At 39.5% G+C, this 21,739-nt stretch overlaps 1 protein-coding gene across 1 annotated transcript in view; it reads left to right on the top strand.

Moving 5' to 3' along the window:
- Positions 1–21,739, top strand: part of NUP93 (nucleoporin 93) — a 108,455-nt gene that overhangs the window by 29,237 nt on the left and 57,479 nt on the right. Inside the window, exon 3 of the mRNA XM_025446941.3 lies at positions 2,382–2,499. Coding sequence (XP_025302726.3) covers positions 2,382–2,499 — 118 coding nt within the window. The remainder of the gene's footprint in view (positions 1–2,381; positions 2,500–21,739) is intronic.

The raw sequence follows: 21,739 nt of genomic DNA, 5'->3' as shown, positions 1-21,739 counted from the left end.
TTCATTTCATATGTTTATGACTATGTTTAAATTCATGAATTCATAATGATAACGAAACTCATCCATCACTTTGAGGATGCTGGAGAACCATCTCATTATTCAGAGTAACCACAGTGGATGAAGAGTTTTTCTGAAAAGGAATAGTCTGGCTAATAAAAATAGAATACCTGGGGCATCTGGATGGCTCAGTCGGTTAAGAGCATCTGACTCTTGGTTTTGGCTCAGGTCGTTATCTCTGGGTTTTGAGATTGGGTTCCATACTCAGAGGGCAGTCTGCTGGAGATCCCCCATCCCCACCCCTCCATGCGTACTCTTTCTCTCTCATAAATAAATCTTAGAAAAAAAATACCACCATTTTGCAACCTCTAAGGAATTAATGACTAAGCAGTGACCATCAGTATCTGCTAATACACACACACACACACACACACACACAAACCTTTATATTCACCCAAAAACTTGTACATGAATGTTCAGGGCAGCATTTTTCAATCTCAAAGTGGAAACAGCCCAAATGTCTATCACCTGATGAATAGATACACTGATAAACTGTGATGTATCCCTTTAATCCAATATTGTTCAATTATAAAAAGAAATGAAGTACCGATATATACTACAACATGGATGAATTTTGACAAACATTATGCTAAATGAAAAAGGGTAGTCACAAAAATACCCATGTATTGGGACGCCTGGGTGGCTCCCTGCCTGGAGCCTGCTTCTCCTTCTGCCTATGTCTCTCCCTATCTCTTGTGAATAAGTAAAACCTTTTAAAAAATAAAAATAACCCCACTATTGTATGAATCAATTTATATGAAGTGTCCAGAATAGGCAAATTTATAGAAACAAAAGAGATTAATGATTGTCAGAGGATGAGAGGAGTTTGGAAAGAGACATGGGAAATGACCGCTAGTGGGTAAGGATTTGTTTGTGGGTTGATGAAAATGTTTTAGAGTTGATTGTGGTGATGGTTGTACAACTCTGTAAATATACTAAAACCTACTGAATTGTACACTTTAAATGGATGAATTGTATGGTATATGAATTATATCTCAGTAAAGCTATTATTAAAAAAGGAGAAAAAAAAGGAAAGAATATGTTACACTGATACCCATGCTTCAGCTTCACCTAGCACTATTCAGGATCATTGGAAGGAAAGTTGCCTAGGTGATTCTGATGTAACTACCATATTAGAAAGTTAGCTTCAAGGATTGTTAAAAGAGAGGCCAGATTATCTTATTTACCTGGTAACCTGAAGGAGAAGCCCCAGGGATGACATGCATTGTAGTTGACCTGTCTACATGAAAGAGACAAAAATCCATAATGAGGAACCCTCTGGGTGCACATCATCTATTTCTGTAGTACTTAGTAGAATGGAAATAAACACAAAGTCCTTTCTCTTCTCCAATAAGTCTGTTAGTTCAGGAGTAGAAATCTTAGGTGTGACAGCCATAGGTGTTAGGGTTACTTGTGTTGCCCAGTGGTCTAGCTTCTGAGTTACTCAGAGGGAATGTAAATTTTGTCAGTGGGATTTTTGATACTAAATTATAATCCAAAAGCATCTAATTCCCCTAAATTTTTTCCAGGGAGTGTTCTAGATACTAGTGAGACTGTGATTTTATTATTATTAACTGTATTATTCCCATCTCTCTGCAAAGCATTTATTAGGTGACAGGCTCCTGTATTACTGGACTGGGCAGCAGAAAGGGAACTTAAAAATGTGCTAGATATGTTAGGCTGTTAAAGAGAAGCCATGGAATATTGGCCTTGGACTTGGTCTGACTGCCCTTTGCATATCATCGATGGTCCTAGACTTTTAGCTTCTTCAACTAATAAAGTTTGGACTGAAGCTTCTCAAATGTTGTGGTTCACTGTATCTGTCTTTACAGAAGCTGGGAATACAATATGGTGGTTAAGAGTTTGTGCTCTGGAGCCTGATGACCTGGCTCTGTCATTTCCTGGCTCTCTGACTTTGGATAAGTCAGTTAACTTCTTTGTACCTTTTATTCCCCCGTCTGTAAAACAGAGATTGAGAATAGCATCTACTTTATGATTTTTACTGTAAAATATGGGGAGTAGTCTAGCCTATCATTTTACTGATATATTATCATTTTATTCTAGCAAGTTCTTCATTCTAACTCAGAATGATCAGAACTCTTATTACCGGGTACAATTTGTGTCTGTTATTCTGTGTAATAAATCTTATGGAGAGATAAAAAAAAAAAACAAACATATAAAAGTATCTGGGCAGTACGTAGGAATTTTTGGAAAAAAAAAAGTTTTGAAGTTTAACAATAAAAAAAATAGTCTGTGGTGTTTTATGAAGCATATTAGATGTCCTAATCCTGCTTTTTTTCTCCTTGCCCTATATCCTCATATAGATCTGTTCTCCTCGGTTCTCGGGGACTTGACATATCCCACATCTCCCAGCGATTGGAGAGTCTGAGTGCAGCCACCACCTTTGAGCCTCTTGAGCCTGTTAAGGACACAGACATCCAGGTAAGGGCTACCAGGTGCCAGTACTGCTGCAGGTAACCTTGAGTATGCAAACCAGGCTGAAGTCCCTGGTCCTTTGTTGACCAGCTGATTAGGAGTTCTAGATTTCTTTGTTAATTCTCTTCCTGAGATATTAAGAGAATGGGTGATTCAGCTTTGGAGGTATAGTGGGGAACATAGATTACTTTCAGGGTGCTCTGAGAGGCTGAATTTAGGAAAGCAGTTCCAACCTGCACTTCTTAGATTATTATAATTATGAGAACAGATTTTTCTTCCTTCCTTGGGCTTAATCCAAGGCACAGAGACATTAGTTTTAAGTTTGTCTTGCTTTCTTTGCTGGATCTCAAATAATTTTACTCTTCGTCTTCCACATTTCTTTTTTACAGCTTGCTTGTATTGGTTGGCAAAGAGCTGGGAAAAACTTAGAGTACTATTTACTGAAACCTACTCATCGATTTCTAGGAAGTATTTGGCCGCATTAGTGGCACCAGGAAATGGTCTAATAAAGCACTCTAGTCTCATTTAACCTAACATGCCACTGGCATAATTGATTGCTATTTTAATCTAATCAGAAACTGCTTTGTGTGTGTGGATGTGCACACACACATTGTTAAAGGAAAAAACTTGTGACTCATTTAGTTTTAAGGAATTGGGGTGCTGTGTTCATGTTAGAGTGAAGGGGCAGTGAGCTGCCATTTTAATTGTTGATTTACCTTTGAAATGAAAGGAAACAGGTTCTAAGAAGGCAACGTTCTTTTTTTTTTTTTTTAAGATTTATTTATTTATTCATGAGAGAGAGAGAGAGAGAGAGAGAGAGAGACAGAGACACAGGAGGAGAGAGAAGCAGCTCCATGCTGGGAGCCCGATGTGGGACTTGATTCCGGGACTCCAGGATGGCGCCCTGGGCCAAAGGCAGGCACTAAACCGCTGAGCCACCCAGGGATCCCCAGAAGGCAACATTCTACAGATAGTTACTAATTGTGTTATTACTTGGGCTCAGTTTGAATTAACTCTACTGTCTTCCCAAGAACTATTTTTATCCATCTAATGGCCATAGTCCTACATAGTCTCATAGTATTTATTCCAGTTCAACATAACTGAAAACCCTATGTTTGTATTGAGACTTAAATAACTGTCTTATTTAAGTAAATACTCATTATTTTTCCTGTTACTGATATGTTCCCATAGTCTCTAGGTCTTTTTTTTTTTTTTTAATTTTGTGTACTAAATTGTATTAACTTGTCACCTTAAGGATGCCATGAAATCTTAAAATGGCATGTATACTTAACTGTTTTTATTTTGTTTACTTTTAGCTGTCCTTCTTTTGTTGTTCCTTTTGTTTTACTGCTTGATACTCTGTAAACCAATACTTTTAACAAGGATGAGGTGAGCAAAAGGGATAGAGCTAAAAAATTTGAATAATCATGTATTTTGGGTAGTATCCCTAATAGTGGGGAAGAAATGGCACTCACTGAAAGGTTGGTTGTTTTTAATGTTTAAAATAGCAAATCCGTTATTTTTATTTTTTTAAAAAATTATTTATTTACTTGGTGTGCGTACATGCAAGTGTAGGGGTAGGGGCAGAGGGGGACAATCTCAAGCAGACTCCTGCCCGAGCCCAACTGGAGGCTCAAGTCACACAACCCATGAGATCATGATCTGAGCTGAAACCAAGAGTCAGAGGTGACACTGACTGAACCACCCACATGCCCCCCGAAGAACTTGTTTATTTTTAAAACCAACTGTTTTTATTTTATTTTATTTTATTTTATTTTATTTATTTATTTATTTATTTATTTATTTATTTATTTATTAAAGATTTTATTTATTCATTCATGATAGACATAGAGAGAGAGGCAGAGACACAGGCAGAGGGAGAAGCAGGCTCCATGCCGGGAGCCCGACACAGGACTCAGTCCCGGGACTCCAGGATCGTGCCCGGGACCAAAGGCAGGCGCCAAACCGCTGAGCCACCCAGGGATCCCCAAACCAACTGTTTTTAAATGTTCCTTGGCATATTTGTTATACATATTTGGAATTGTCAGTACACTTAGTGATGTACTTCATGAATTCCCTCTGATATGGTACTCCATTTTCTGCTTTGAGATATTGACAGGTTTATAAATGTATCAAGTCATGATCTTCTCTTCTAACCTTCTGTTTAATGCACGAACACTCCTTCAGCACCCCCATTAGATGGTTTCCTAGTAGTGCATGCTCAGTCACAGCAAAGAGAGTTTCTTAATTTGTAATGAGCATTGCTAAGAATTTTGGTCCTGTACCACAGGGAAATCTTTGAACTTTGAGAGGAAGGATGCTTACATTTTAAAATTTTACCTTTCAGGTTTTTCCAGAATAGCTTCAGAAATGCAAAATGATCAGTCCAAGGTGACTTTTGATTAATTAGGAATTGATCATCTAGATCTAAAGTAAAGATTTAAGACTTTTTAGTTTTGGGGCATCTGGGTGGCTTGATCATTTAAGCGTCTCACTCTTGATTTTGGCTCAGGTCATGATCTCAGAGTTGTGAGATCAAGCCCCACTTTGGGCTCCATGCTGGATGTGGAACCTACTTAAGATTCTCTCTCTCTCTCTCTCTCTCTCTCTCTCTCTCTCTTTCTACCCTCCCACCCCCACTTTGGGGCACCTGGATGACTCAGTTGGTGTGAAGTCTGACTCTTGGTTTCGGCTCAGGTCATGATCTCAGGGTCCAGCGATCAAGCCCTGCATTGATCTCTGAGCTCAGTGCAAAGTCTGTTTGTCCCTCTTCCTCTGCTTCTCCCCACCACTCATGCTTGCTCTATCTCTAAAATAAATAAATAAGATCTTAAAAAAAATTCTCTCTCTCCCTCTGCCCTTTCCCTGGTTGCTCAAAGAAAAAAAAGACTTAATAGTTCCAAAATACTTGTTCTTTTGATTTCATCTTCTTGCCAACAAAAGCTTAATGGAGAAAATTTAAGTTTTAAAGGGCTGAGGCTTTGGCTTAATCTGAAATGGTTCTAGTTATTGATAGGGATTGGAAGTTTTAGGTTGTATTGTGGGGCTTACCTGACCTGTGCTTAAGCCCCCCATATACACAGTATCAACATATCCTTTGCCTGATTTCTTATTTAGTAGATATGAGCCAGGTCGCCTTTTGCCCTGAGCGTGGAGCAATCTTCCTTTTAATTCTTCTCATTGTGTGTTGATTATCCAAGAAGAGTTAACTTAGTTACTTTTATTGTTTGTTTTTAGAAAAGCCATATATATTTTTTCATGGACTTTTTTTTCCTCATTTACTTTTACAGCTTTTTTGAGATATATGATTCACATACTATAAATCTAATGGATTCTTGTGTATAAATTTTTCCAACCAGTGCAGTTATAGAGATGAGAATGCATCCTGATCCCATGTGCCACGTCTCAATCAGAATGAATTTATTATGTGAGTTTATAAATTTATAGAAGGAAATGCTGAAGGATCCTTTGATAGATGCTATCCAAGACTTTGTACCATCCATTGTTTTGGGTTACTTAAAAGCTTGAAAAGGCATTTCCCTGTGTATAGATACATATACAGATATGTGTGTAGTCCTTTTCTGTTTGGTAGACATTGATTATATTCTCTTTTTTTTAATGGAAAGCTTGAAATTGATACAGGTTTTCTCTGTTAACTGTTGTTTGTCATAATTGATGATGTTGGCATGCATTGCGAATGCATTTTTGAAAGATTACTGTGGCCAGCAAAGGTAACATACTTAAAAAGATTTACTTAAATATATATGGCTGATGCTAGGAGAATTTATTAAAATGTTTATTTTTTGGAAATGGTCATAAAGAAGGCCTATCTATACATTTGTGTAATAGAGATGTAATTATGTAAAGAACAGTTATTAACAGGGCATGGCACTGAAATGACTGTACTGCTCTAAGTGACTTCGTGGTGCTTGCAAGCACAGGTCCTCTGAGAGATGTTCACTTGGCTCAAATCTGTCTTCAGAAAAAAAAAATATCAAGGGCAGATTGCACATCTTTATTATGAGTTGCAAAGACCCAATGTACCATGGGTGATGTGTATTATGTAGTAATAAACTGCAAATTTACATAGTTCAGTTACATTGTGGGCTTTTTCACTACATTGCATGTATATTTCAAGAAAGCTCTGCAGAAATTGCCTGAGTTGGCCATAAAAATGGGAGCTGCAATTTCTCTACATTAAGCTGTATTATTTCTAAATGGTATTAGATCAAAGTATAATAATACTATTACTGGGACGCCTGGGTGGCTTAGTGGTTGAACATCTACCTTTGGCTCAAGGTGTGATCCCAGAGTCCTGGGATTGAGTTCTGCATTGGGCTCTCTGCATGGCACCTGTTTGTCCTTCCTCTTCCTATGTCTCTGCCTCTCTCTCTGCCTCTCTCATGAATAAATAAAATCTTAAAAAAAAATAATGATATTGCTAAACTTTCTGTATTAGATTCCTGGGGCTGCCACAAGAAGTTTCCACAAACTCTGGCCTAAAACATTAGAAATTTATCCTCTTGCAGTTTTGGAGTCTAGAACTTTGAAATCAGTGTTGGCAGTACTATATTCCCCTTGAAGGCTTTAGGGGAGAATCTTTCTGCTTCTAACTTTTGGTGGCACCAGCCCTTCCTTAACTTTAGTCTCTGCTTCTGTCTCCACAAGGTTTATCTCCTTTATGGTTTAGTCTCTTAGAAAGACTCCAGTCATTGGAAGTAGGGCCTATCCCAAATCCAGGATGATCTCATCTTGAGATCCTTAACTTAGTAACATTTGCAAAGATCATATTTCCAAATAAGATCATATGCACAGGTACTAGAGTTAGGACTTCTACATTTGGTGGGAGACACATGTCAACTGACTACACTTAGAGTGCCAGAAATCTTAAGACCATAAATTAACTGTAATTAATGAAACATCATCAAATCTCACTCTTTCACAGCTGTATGGAGTATTAGGCTAAGGCATCTGTTGCTAGTTGTTCAGTGACTGCAGACCTTACCCAGTTATCTGATCTCATCCTCAACATTCTCTTTCCGGGCTGTGGGAAGACCCATATCTGATTCAAGTTAAATGGTAGTTACTGTTTCCAAACAGGCTAACGCTCTGTAATGTGTTTAAGAGATTTTTTTTTTTCCCCTCAGAGATTTTATTTATTTAATCATGAGAGACAGAGAGAGAGAGAGAGAGAGGCACAGGCACAGGCAGAGGAAGAAGCAGGCTCCATGCGGAGAGCCTGACGTGGGATTCGATCCTGAGTCTCCAGGATGGGCCGATGGCGGCGCCAAACTACCCTGGGCCGATGGTGGCGCCAAACTGCTGAGCCACTCGGGCTGCCCTGTTTAAGAAATTTCTATAGAGACATTTTAAAAATAGAAACTGTCTGCTTTTCTAAAGTATTAAATACCTAGTGTTTGGGGTATGTAAAGGTGGGACTAAATTGCGATACTTTCCTGTAGTAGGAGGTGCTATCTTATCGCGTGTGTGTGTGTGTGTGTGTGTGTGTGTATGTGTACATGCGCAAGCATTTGTACTTTAGCCACCAGGTTGCCTCTTTTTCTTTTATATGTTAAATCTTTGCTTATCACCTTCCTTTAGCCTGGAGTAGCACCTCTGAAATGTCTGAGCCCTCATTTCAGTCTAACCTTTTGAGGCTCTCCTCATACACCGCCTCTTTTCATGGTCTTCTCAGATTCTCTCTCTCGGCAGCCTTCAAATACAGGGTGTCGGTTTTACTGCTTAGGAAAAAACAAAACTTTCCAAATGTTTCCCCACAAAATTAACAGAAATTTGGCTTATGTTGTTGGAATTAACTTAGTAGCCCATTCAAATCTTAGATAAGTAAATCTTATCTCTTATCTCTTCAGCCAAAAAAGAAAGATCCTATTCTGAAGGTCTTTATAACCTATAAATTTCCAGATGGAAATCTGTCCTGTCCTGTATGAGTAAAGATCAAAAGAATCTTAAATAGTGGATAAAATAACTATAAAAAAATTAGAATCAGGGAAACTGATTTATCACATACAAGATAATGATGCAATAATAATTCACTTGTTAGAAATTTATCACACTGATAATAATAAAATATTCATTATTTCCTTCCTTTTTATTCTCCTTGGCCTTGAAATGTAGAATATGCTGGGACCACTCTTAGCTTATTTTTTAAATAATAAGAACTAAATAGCTTTGATAAGTTTAAAAATGAATCACTGCTTGTGTAACCCCTTATCACCTAAATTGTTATTTTCGTGATTTATCTTTTAATTTTACATCTTCAGAATTAGGAGACTGCTGCTTAAATACAGCTATATATAACAGCTAAGCGGAAAAGTGGTTGTGGTGCTTGCTAATTGTCTGTTTGTAGTACTGGCAAGTTGTTAGTGGGGAATTGGTTCCAGAAATCCTGTGGCTGTTTGTTTGTTGGAAAGAGGGTCAGCCTTGCCTAGAATGATTAGTGTGCTAATAGCAGCTCTTCAGGAATATTACTGGCAAAATATTAATATTGAGGGAGAAGTGCAGTAAGTAAGCTTTCCCTTGCTCAAATTTGCTGCAAGAGAGTGTGTCTGAATGGATGAACAATACCTGAACTCTAAGGTTATTTTTAAGTAGTCATTTTCATTTGTTTCTAGAAGTTGAAACTGCTAAGCATGTATACTGAAGAGAGGTCTTAACAGATTTGCTTTAGTAAATTTGAAGAAGAGGTGGGGTTCATTCATCAAGAGTTGCATCTGTTTCCATGCTGATCATCATATAACAGTCCTGAGATATGTTTCAAGTGTGAAAAACATACCTATCTCCCATGGTGTTTCTGTTCTTCATATGCCCGAGCAGGAGTTTCTGCGGCGGTGATCTAGCCCGCATATAAAAATACAAGAATCTAAACAGTGTGAAGGTTTTTAGTTAAGCATTTGTGTTTATTGACCTCCTTGCTTATATTCCTTTTGCCCCTAAGAGAGTCAGTGGGCAGTTCATGGTAACCTTTCTTTTGAGTTTTTAGAAAACTTTAATGGATATTTGAATCTTGCTCTTTTGAAGCTTATCCTGGACTTAAACAACCTATAGTTAATGCTCTTGGGTTCATTAGATAACGAACCCAATTCTCACTGGATCCTAAGCTTGCTAGTTAGTGAGAAACACTTTCCTGGAACAAACACCAGGTACATTTTGGGCCAGCATTCAGTTGTAGTAGCCAAACGCATGTGGCCAAACACCTACATCTCACTGTGCCCTGTCTTCTTGTTAGGGCAGTCATGGTACCAGGCTTTGTCTGTTTTGTGAACACTGCAGTGTCCACATCACCCCTGCTTAACAAACGTATTTGCTGTTTCTTGTCATTAAACCTTGACCCAGTATAAATCTCAGAGCTGGTGAAAACCAGTAAACATGTAAAAAAAGAAAAAATAGTGTCTTCCCAGAGACAAATTAATGTACCATCCTGTTTTGTGTTTGTAATTAGGTAGTCTGATACTGATTGCTGGGTAAGTACTGAAATGATTTAATTTTTCTGCCTGTCTGTGATAAGGGAAAAGGTAGGCATTGTGGTATGCAACTACATTAAAGTATCCTGTGAATGGAATTAAAAATGGTGACTTTGGAATAAAAATGGGTGTTAAAGGCATCATCTGTGGAAAATGTGAAAAACTGCTTTTATGTGAGCCAAGGATATAAGATTTCAGCCTTTTTTACTTATCCATTCACACTTACTCCTGAATGCAGGGCTTTCAGAACAAGCAAGTAAATGGATGCTGAATGCCTTCTGAGCAAGCAGGAAATGACAGGCTTTTTTGTCTTCTCAGAGGTTTCTTATATCCTGTACTGAGCAAAGGAATATCAATTACCAACTAAAGAAGAAAGAAGTTGGAATGGTTCCGTTAAGAGTGTTTTGGAAGAAGCCGCTGGCTAAAATATTTATCTAACAGTTTACTAGAGCACTTCACATATGGGCCAGGCCCTGTTGTCTTTGAACCGGTTTGAGTCTTGCCCTTCCTCCTCCCTGAGCTGTCTCTCAACCTGCCAATATCTATCGATGTCCCAGCACTCTGGAAGTGGGGGGGCACGTATTGTCATCTGCAATCTGGTGTCTTTAAATCATTTGACTTCAGGAACCAGAAATAGACATGTCTTTTTATCTGCTGAACCATTTGATACTGGAGTGGATGTAATTTAAATGGGGGTTAAAACCTGGTTGAATATCGAATGCATTACTGTAGACCAGCCTGTCATTCTCAGGTGGCAGCTCTTGACCCTGTGCACCACTTTGATCCGCTGCTTCAGCACCCTGTGATCTCTTATTTCCGTTTTGGTGTGTTCAATCTCAGAGCTTTCCAGGCCTGTAGCCTGATGTGGTTCCTTGCATTGTTGGGGGTGGCAAAATGTGGCTCCTTAGTTCTAAAACTGGGACCCAGGTTCCCACTGTCTCCACTAAAAATCCACATTCTGTGAAGGAAGTGAGAGGGGGCTTAGACGGGGAAGACTCCTGTTTTTTTTTTGTTTGCTGGGGACCAGGAACAGAAGCTGGGGGAAAGGATAGGTAGTGTCTTCTACAGACAAGACCTATATTAGACTTTCTTTTGCTGCAGAGCTCTTAGAGCTAGTACGTATTGCTTTTTTTTAAAGCTTTTTTCCCCCTATACCCAGATGCTTGTCTTCCATCGTGTACTTCAGATAGAGAGAGGTTGAGTGAGTCCCTTAAGCTCGGGTTGCTGGCAGCCAAGCCAAGGCTCAGGCCCTCAATTCTGACAGCCTCCGGGTCTGTAACACTAACAATCAGCAGCAGTGCACGTGCCACTTGAATTATCTTGGAGGACAGAAAGGTGAGGCCTCTCCTCATCGCAGACACAGCCAAATCCTGCCCCTGCTTTTCTGAGAGCCACCGTTCTTGAAGGACCGCAGCAGGGTCTGCTGAGCAGAACTGGGCCGATATAGCTTCTGAGAACTTGTACAGAAAGTAGCCTTGTCTTACAGAATATATTTACAACCAGTACTGGGCCATTCCTTTCATTTATAAAACAAAGGGGAGGATTGGGTCAGCAGAATGGAAGTGGGAGTGCAGATTTACTGGCTGATTTTTGTGATTACTACCTGATTTGCTTTATTTCTTTGACTGGCATGAGCAGAAGGATGTGAGGGAGAGTTTCCTCTGCTCTCTTTTCTTTTAAAAAGAAAAAATTGTCTATTTTTAGGTTCTGTCACTATCTTAGGGACAGGTAGAAATGGCCATTGAAGGTTATAATGTGCTTGATTTGTTTAAGGTGCCAAAACACTCTGGTGTGCTATTTTCTGGGAGTACTTTCTTACTAGGTTCTCTCTTATCCACAGTATTTATCAGTCTGTCTCTGAAGGACCAGCACAGGACTTGGCCTTTTTTTTTTTTTTTTTTAAAGGTAAGCTCCACACCCAGCATGGAGCCCAACTTGGGGCTTGACCTCATGACCCTGAGCTTAGATCAAGAGTAGGAAGCTTAACTGACTGAGCCACCCACGTGCCCTGCCTTGTGGATCTTTGAAGATTTACGGGCATTCACAATAGTATATGGTACAGTGATGAGGTCCAAAATGCCCCAGAGGTCTTCATGTTGAATGAGTATGGTGGTGGGTGTTCTTCATTGAGAAGGTGCCTACTGAATCAGTGCTTCTCAAATAAATTTTTTTTTTTTTCCAGTTCATCTCAGGCTGAGAGATACTCTTAGAAAAATACAGTAAAAATGAATTACTAGGGGGGAAAAAAGCCAAAATAAAAGACATACAAAATACAAGCCTTAGTTTTTCAAATTAAATTCAGTCCACAAAATTACTTCATCAGCTTGCTCTAAAATTTTCTAAATGCTTATTCTCCGTTTTTGTACCTGTCTGCTGCAGACAGGGCATCAGCTATTTGGGATCTGTTACTCCTTCAACCACACTTTGAGTAGACTAGTTTAAATAGTTATGTTCCCCCCACCCCCATCTCACCTTTCTTCTTTCTCCCTTTCCTTCCCTACTTCCTTTCTTTAAGTATCCCTGCTGGTGCAATGAATAGTGGCACTAAGGACAAGTTTGAGTTCCCTTGTCTTCTGTTTTATCCCAGCTAAAATCGAGGAGTCAGAACTAAGGTTTACTGAACGTTTATTGCATCAAGATACTGTACTGAACACTTCTAGGTTTCTAGTAACTATTTGAAGTAGATATTCTTGTTAACCCTCTTCACTGATGGGAAACCTAGGCCTGCAAGAGGCTAGATATGCCCAGGCTTGAACTCCCTTCTGTTGGTTTGAATTCAATACCGTGCCCTTAGTCTCCTAGGTTTTAAATTTCATTGTATATCAAGACTGTTTAGTAAAGAAGTGAATTTTCAAGATCTGTTTGAAAGAGGAAAGTAGTAGAAGTGTTTAAATAGAAGTATTGCTCATTGATTGCTCATTTAGAGCAAAATAAAGAGTAGAAAGCCCACCGTGAATGAGTGTGGCGAGCATTGCTCTTATTTACATATGTGTAGTAGTAAAATAATCTTGATTGAGGAAAAAGCTGGAACATACTTCCTAAATCTTTATACTAACCCCTGCTGGTTTTGGGTGGGGTGAGAAAGATGAGTTTTGCAGGAAGGCCAAACCTTTATCCGTTTATCTCCAGGTGCTTGCTTTTTTGCATTAGTTTTGTGCTTACTGAGCTGTCAGTTTAATTTACTGTCTAAAGCTCAGCCTATTATTTCTCAGGTTTGCTGCCCTACAGGTATATTGTAAAGGGTTTCTGTGAAATCTTGGAGCAACTTTTAGTTTCAAAATGCCAAGGCTTTGTGCTTGTGAAAATAGGTTGTGTTCAGCTTCTTGCTTGATCATCTTTGTTTTGTTTTGCTTCTGAAGCTGAGCTTGAGTTAGAAGAATGATGCTAGAAGCAATTTAAAGGGCACATCAAGTTTTTTACTGTAATCCTGAACTATTGATTGTTGACTTATTTGTAGGTTTAATGCAGACCCATTTCCTTACTTAGCGTCTGACTGGCCATTAAGCTCTGGCAGTGTGCCGGAATGTTGAAATCTTGCATCTTATAATATGATTTGGCTGTCTAAGGGTATTATGTGTGTTGGTTTTTATAGACACAGACAAGGCCCTCGACTTTGTGTGTGCTCCAGAATACAGGAAAGAATTTCTCTACAGCAAAATTATTCACTTCTAGGAGACAACATAAAAAAGTGAGGTGACCTGGAGTCACGCAAATTGGTACTATGTGGACTAACTGGCTTTTACTAATAAATGCAGACTAACATAACAATCTTGAGGAGAAGACCAAGTAGAGAACTGAAAAGGCATGATAGTGTTCAGAGTAGGTCACAAGCACTCCCATGTAAATGGCCCTCAGCATGTGCCTGGTGCCACTCTCCTAGCATAAAGTTGGAATTCAAATCTAGCCAAGGGGCTGCTAAGGTGTTCTGCTTACAGAAGGAGCTTGGCTCAGAGTGGTTGGAGGAGAAGGAATCACTGTCTGCAAAAGACTTTCCCCCTCTTCTTTCACAACGTGGACACATCTTGACTGGAAGAGCAGATGAGGGCTGAGGGAGTTAGATGACAAGGAAACACTAAATTTGGGAATTTGAAAGTGTGAGTCGGAACTAAATGGCTTTAGGAGAGAAGATTCACTATCCCCCCTAATTACAAAGGTAAGACATGCTTAATTCAGAGAACTTGGAACATGCCCCCCAAGTACACATCTTGACTGCCACATTGCCCCTCAAAGTTGTCCGAACAGCCACCATTTTGGAAGTATTAAATTGTTTGGACTAGGTACTTGAGGCTATGGAACATCTGTTTGAAGTGACAGGGAAAGTTGATTTAACAGGAAGATGAGGAACTAGTCCATAAAGAGTGTATAAGAGATCAGCTATAAAGATGACCCCCAGAGTTCAGAATTGGTCAGTTCTTAAAAGACGATGTACAGTCTTTTCCTTTATTCTGTAATGGAAAAGCTTCCTAATGTGTGGAAAGGGATCTGAGACATGCCGGTTTCATGAATAATTAGTCATTTTGCCACTCCCCTCAAACCATTTGAAAGAATGGTTATCTGTGACTCTGTCCTAATTTGGGAGATGTAGGGAAAAGTAACAGGCCTGAAATATGTGAACTTGGAGTGGCACACCATAATACTTCTTCCATCTTGTAATATTTTGCAGTGGGCTTTGCCCATCACTGTCTTTATTCCTCACGGTGGAATGTGTTGAATGGGTGTTGGCATCATCTTTATTTAGAAGGGAAAGATCCTGAAACCAAGATGGAGAGATTACTTAGAATCAAAGGTTGAACTTGAACCCAGATACTTCTTAATGCCTTGCCTTGTATCCTTATTATTTTGTCTTTCTGCAAAGACACTAAGCTCATTCTTTTGCCACTGGTCATTTCTTGATGTTTTGGTTCTGTCTTTCCTCCCAGACCTTCTCTTACCTCTTTCTTTGAAGTGACATTTCCATTTATTCCCTTCCGTGCGAAAGCCTTGCTGGTTAACTAAATCAGTTGTAGTGAGGAAAATGCTACTTAGAAGAGTAATACCATAAACTGAGTTGTAGCAAACCTCACTTTTCCCATCCGAGGTACACTTTGGAACAAAAACAATACCAATGTTTGTTGCTGCTGCTGAATAGTTTTCAGGTGCCCTTTATGTGAAGGGGCTTGAGTCTCTGGAAACTTGTACTGGATAGAGCTGATCAGTGTGGTTTATGCTCTCTGAGTAGGTCATTGGTGGCAAGCAAATGGAGAGTGGCAAACTAGAACACATGTCATATTTGGAACTTTGGGTGGACTAGACTGTCAGGGTTTAGAGCAGATGGGGTTTCCTTCCTTTCTTTAGGCTGTTTTCCCTTACATTCCTTTTGTCTGTTCTTTGTATCTTTTCTCCTGTCTTCCTTTCATTCTCAGTTTCCTTTTATCTTTTGCATCCCTCTCTCTCTGCCCCTTCTACTACCCCCCCCTTTAGACTGGCTGTCTATCCAGAGCAGTTATTACTAATGGGGGAGTGTACCTCCTTTTTTCTGAGCATCTCTTAGTTGTGAAATCATGGCTCTTAGAATGGTTCCTCCAGCCTCATAGCGTTCACCACCACAGCTGTCTTGCCATGTAGAGTCAGCCCGGTTTAGGTGTGTGGTTGAGCTGGGCCAGGTGGAGAGATGCGTTGTGTGCCAGCCTGGCCTTGCTGGCTGCCTCTTCCTCATGTGTTCTCATTACTTGTGTTTTCAATTGCATTTGCAAACTCCAAAGAAGTGATATTTAGTTTTATCCATATATATAACTTGCTTATGTTTTGCTCTTCTAATGGGTGCCCTGAAGTATGTTTCCTTATTTTGGGCTCTTTCCTATGGACTCTGCTAATACTATGCTTTCGTTTTTTTGGTGCCTGACTCAGCTTGATACTGAGGACTTGTAAGAATTTTCTGTACACAGCAAACTAAGGTTTTGGGTGAGAGTGTTACAACTTACTCTTTTTGAGGATTGATTATACATTAAAGCAAAATCCTAAGAAGAGGGAGTGATAGGGAAAAAAATGACCAAGGAAAGAGGAATATTTGATTTTGTTTCTCATGTTTTAGGAATTAAGTTATAAATTAATCCAGCTCCCAGTTTCATTATTTTTTTTTAATTTTTACTTATTTATGATAGTCACAGAGAGAGAGAGAGAGAGAGAGAGAGAGGCAGAGACATAGGCAGAGGGAGAAGCAGGCTCCATGCACCGGGAGCCCAATGTGGGATTCGATCCCGGGTCTCCAGGATCGCGCCCTGGGCCAAAGGCAGGCGCTAAACCGCTGCGCCACCCAGGGATCCCTCAGCTCCCAGTTTCATATGTGTTCTTCACCATTTGTTAACTATTCATCCTACTAGCTCATTTTTTGTTGGGGGAGGAGGGGTGTTATGGAACGAGGTTTATTTTGGAGCAGCAGACATATTGCAGAGCATCTAGGTTTTTCCCTGGGAGTTGAGAAGGGAAAGGAGCTGCAAATCTCATCTGTTTTTTGTATTAGCTTTCTGCCTCAGGTTGGTTTTAATTTCCTGCTCCATCCTTCTCACGCCCTGAATGCCTTTGACAAACAGAAAGAAGCTCTTTGTTGGTTATTCTGCAACATAGCATTACCAAAAACTTAATAGAAATGCAGATTCTCAGGCCCCGCCCCAGATCCACTGAATCCAGATTTCTGAAAGTGAGACCCAGAATCTGTTTAACAAGCCCTCCACTTTGAGATCAACTGGAGTAAATGCTGGCAGAGGTCTAGTGTAGGTAAATCCTGCTTTTCTAGTCATCTTTGCTAACTTTTAAACTTCATCCACCTGTGTACCAGCCCTGAACTTTGAGCCTGCAAAGGAGTGTGTTTATCTTTTGAGTGTTTGAGTCCATAAAGAATTTGTAACGACCCTTGTTTGTGTCTTTGCTTCATCAAGGATACATTGGTCAGTAAACTATATCTGAAAAATGTGTATATATTAAAAACTTATAATTGGTCATTGATTACTCATTCACTATGAAGTTATCAACATGGATACTGAGGCTGTAGCTCAAAATACATAGCCTGAAAAGCAGTCAGAGCCCAGAGGGGAATGAAGAGAGGGAGACAGGAAAGGGAAGTGAAGGGATTAATAATCCCATCTTGGTTAATTATCATTATCCTCTCTGATCGCTGTGAGCGGATGTGCTGTTGCTTCTGCAAACGTTAATAATTCATGGATGGACTATGCCAAAGGGAGGCCTTAAATCTGGTCTCTCAGCAGATTAAATACACCGTCTGCCATCAGTAGGAGCCAGGAGAGATGAAAGATGGACTTGTTGTTTTTATTCATTAACCTGATTTTCTTTGCTTTTCTCTTAGCTTCTCTCGACCTCATTTTGTTTACCTTTTCATTTGCTTCGCTTTGTGCCCTCCTCCTGCATTGAGTGCTGGGGATCTTGGGTCTACTGTTAATGACATTAGATTTTACTTTTCCTTCAATGCTGGTAACAACAGATGCCATGAGAGAAAGCAGAGAGGCAGAATAACTATTTCCTTGGAAATGTCTAAATCAGTCTGCATATTTGAAAAATGTATTAAAATGTGCAAAGCCTGTGTCTTAGAAATCATTTGAAATGGCTTCTCTTTGTTTTGAAGAGTAATTCTATTGTATAGGTAGCTGAAGATACAGTGTTCTTACTTCAGGTAGGTCTGGTGACGTTCTCCATTTTATAGATGGGGGAAGTGAGATGTGTAGTGAATGAATGACTTGTGCAGGGCTACCTAGAACCTACTTCTCTCTCCAACATCAGTATGCTTTCTACTAGACTTCATTACCTCTTCCTTTTAGAAATTGTATGTAAGTAGCCTTAAGAAGGCATTTTACCCATATTTCACCATACTCATTTCACTAGTAAGGCTTAAATAGTACTTAATTAGATTAAGTTCGAATAGTATATAGGTAGCTAGCTTCACAGGAACACTTGATTGCATTCTAGGTGTAAATTTTCCATGAAGCACCGCAGTCAGAATGTTGATGACAGTCTGTACTTGTATAGACATTTCTAGTTTCTGAGTAACAGCCCTCAATAATTCATAGGCTAATCAATAAATATATTTTGAGCACTTGACCCTATGCATGATGCTTTGTTAAGCTCCCTAAGTGAATATAATATGGTCACCATCTTTAGTAGATTTTCAGTGTTTTTCGGTTTACCTCAGGGGGGGTTGGCTACTTGGAATACCCCAGCATCAACTTAAGAATGAGTGATGGCAAAGTACTAGAACTGGAAATGTTTTAGTCATCTCAAGTAGTTTGCTGGAGGACTTAGTGGTAAGAGGCATGTTAATAAAACCAGACCATTGTTTTTAAAATGATTTCCACTGGTGTCACTGTTGGAAGGCTGGTGGAGAAAAGAATGGTGTGGGAAAAGCAGATTTTAAAATCACCCTAATTTTCATAAAACTTTTAGAATTGCAGATCCTTGTGTTTCTATTGTAGAGGTGGAAAATACAGAGATGAAAACCTGACTGGGTGTCTCATAAGGCAACATAAGTTCTGGCTTGCCTTGGTTGTCTGTCCTGATTTGAAGTGGCGGGAGATGGAAGGCAGGGCCTCCTCACCAATCCCGACCTCTCTTGCATGGCCAGCATCCTGTGGGGCATCAGCATATTTTCTTTTTCACATTCATTTTGCTGCTATTCTCATATTTTATAATTTTCTTAGGGTTTGCATCCCTCAGTATAATTTTATTAGGACTTAATACCAAAATTTATTTCTTGCTTTGAAGAATGCCATATTCAACTTTATAATAAGGATTAATGAGAAAATAGAATCTTGGCCTACAATTTCCTTCATAGAAAAATTTCAAGAACTCTATTTTGTATGGCAGTGAATTTGAAAATCTGACCAGATAACAGAATACAGTTTTTTCCTGTGTAAGTTATTGAGTGGATAATTTTTAGTAATCCTTTTCTTTTTATTAATATCAGAAATAGAAAATTATGCAGAAAAAATTGCATCAAAATTAGTGTCTCTTCTCTAAAATAACAATAATATTATAAACCTTGCTTCAATAAGCAAATGCAAACTCTGAATATCTGCATATATAGAAGAAATTTTGGGGTGATATTTAGCTTTAGTATTCCTTCAAATAACAGCTTCTCTACTGAATTTAAAATAGAATTTAACAGAATTCTATTTACAATCAACCTGGTAAGAAATACATCTGTTGAATAGAACACATTTGTAACAAGAACTAGTAAGCTAGAAGCCTTTCTTTTGTATCCACCATTATCCCATGTGATAACTTAAGATTCCCTGGAATCTGTGGTTCAGGTACATACTAAAGACACATAGTGTCCCATTATGCTGTGCAAAGAGTTCTGTAACCAAGAAACTCAGAACCTGAACCCAGGACCTAGACCAGGTCACTGTGTGACCTTGGCCAAAATCTGGGTTTCTCTTTCCCTTGTGGCACAGTTTAAGAAAACAAGGGACTAATTTCTTAATCTGTGCCACAAGGGAAATGAATTACCCCCTGAAATTTCATGGCTGTGACTCTGAGTCTTCATATACTTTATTATTTCATATTTTTTATTGAGATAGACCTTCTTTAAATAGACTACAAGTTCTTGCCAAAATCACTCGTTACCTCTATATAAATACTGAGGCCTGATAGATACTGTGAGTGTGTGTGTGAGAGAGACAGACAGATTGACTGACTGAGAGCTCTCCTCATTCTGATTTTCTGAAATCTGGGACTATAGTGAATTGCCCTGGAGGAATTTTTGAGGAGAGATGCTTCCATCTCCCATGTTAGCCCATTCCCATTAGTAACTGCATTGACTGGGGCACTGCTTCCTGAAAACGTATTTAAAATGGAAATCTTACTTGTGAAATACTTTCACCCTTGTGCATTAAGTTTTGGCCTCCTTTTAAACCCTGCTTCCATCCTTTCCAATTTATAGGCATAACCGTGCTCTGGGGCAGAGGAAACTCATCAGCTTATTAATGCAAAGGGAGCTTTCTTTTCCCTCTTTTTTCTTGACCCCTGGGTAGACGAGTTTGCATATGAGTAACAGAGATGGAACTTCTGTTTGTTTTACTCCTAAATAATGACAAGCAGATATCAGCTGATTTTTATTGACTGCTTAAATCTAGCTGCCCTCACTTAAAACAGTATTCAAGGTGAAATGTCATTGATAAAATTAGCAGATTGCTTTTTCATTCTCAGCTGATTTGTCAGGACAGATCAGCTGTGAGTGCCACACCACTGACTTTGGGCCAGGACCATCTCATCTTCCCTGAACCTCCTTGGCACTAGATGCAACTGAGAAGAAAGCCGACTTTGGGAATTGAATATTATTGGTAATGATGCTTAGTCATAGACAAGAGCTTGGTGCCTCTGCACGTTGGCCAAGAACTACCTCAGCATCTGTCTTCCTACCTAAGGCTACAGTGATCTCAGGGAGCTAAAGAAATTTGAAAGAACAAACAACACACAGAAGTAATATTTAGCTCCCCTTGAAGTCTTTGCCTGTGTCTACCTGGGTGGGGTATAGTGAACACTAATAAAAATCAACAAAGTGGTATTGTTGAGTGCCCATTAAGGACAACACAATAGTAGGCCCTGATGATAATTAGAATAAACATAAATTCATAAGTCCATTGTCTTCTACCTGGAGAGTCAAGACTGACTAATGTTGCTATAATAGAATCAAACTGTCCAAGAGTGTGCAAAATGACAGAATTGAGTGGGAATGATACGAGGTTCCTGATGAAATGAGGTTCCCAATGAAATAGGACTTCAGAGGAGAGGAATGGGTAATGATGAGTGAATTCTGGAGTAGTTGTGGAAGACCACCTGGAACAGACAGGATTTGAATGGGTCTTTGAAAGATTAAACGGGCTTGGCTTGCGGCAAATGAAAGAAGATATGAGAATAATAGCCTGACCAAAGTCAGGGAGGTGAGAACAGAAGTTATGTGCTAAGAAATAAAATCTGTCAGGGAGGGAGTATCAAATGTGGAAGGAGTGGCTGCCAAGCAGTATAGTGTAGGCAGTACATGCTGTTGAAAGTTTTGGAGCAGGTAAATGTCAAGAAGAAAGGGGGGAGTGTGTGGAAACATGGAAGTTGGCTTGGCCAGTAGAAGAGATACCTGCTGAGGTGTTGTCCAGAGATCATTGTAATAATCCAGCCATGGTGGTGACACCAGGACCAGGTTGGTGGGTGAGAAAACGCGCAGAGGAAAAGATGTGTGAGAGATGCTGGAATAAAACATCTGCCACACTTCGTGCCTGATGGGCTTAAGAGGATGTTCAGAAATAACTTGAAGTTTGTAACGAGGAGAAGGGTTGGTGCTATTGGTCGAGGCAGAGAATTAGGAAGATTAACTGGATTGAGAGTTGAGATTTCATTTCAATTTTTGATGTTCTGGCAAGATATCCTGTGGAAATGCCCCTGAAACATCTAGAGATAGGATAAGTACTGTTCAGGAAATAGCTCCAGACAGAATTTTCCAGAGCCACTGGTGTAGAGGTAAGAATTGTGGCAGTGAAAATGAACATATGGGAGGGGAAAGTGTATGGTGTGGGGCAAGGGAACAAGGTCTCAGTGAGAAGAGAGGAGCCAGGAGGACATTGATGATGAGGGCGATGGGAAATGGGATCCAGCTATGCCTCAGAAGGCTAGGGGATAGGGCACAGTAATTGCCCAACCTCACATGGCCTCTCATTCTTAACTCTTAAAAGCACTTACGCACCAGTGATATTACTTTATCTTCCTAGCAGCCCTGTGAACCTGGC

This window comes from Canis lupus, chromosome 2 (genome assembly GCF_003254725.2).
Source record: "Canis lupus dingo isolate Sandy chromosome 2, ASM325472v2, whole genome shotgun sequence".
In the NCBI taxonomy this organism is placed as follows: domain Eukaryota; kingdom Metazoa; phylum Chordata; class Mammalia; order Carnivora; family Canidae; genus Canis; species Canis lupus.
This window is presented reverse-complemented; position numbering and strand designations above follow the sequence as displayed.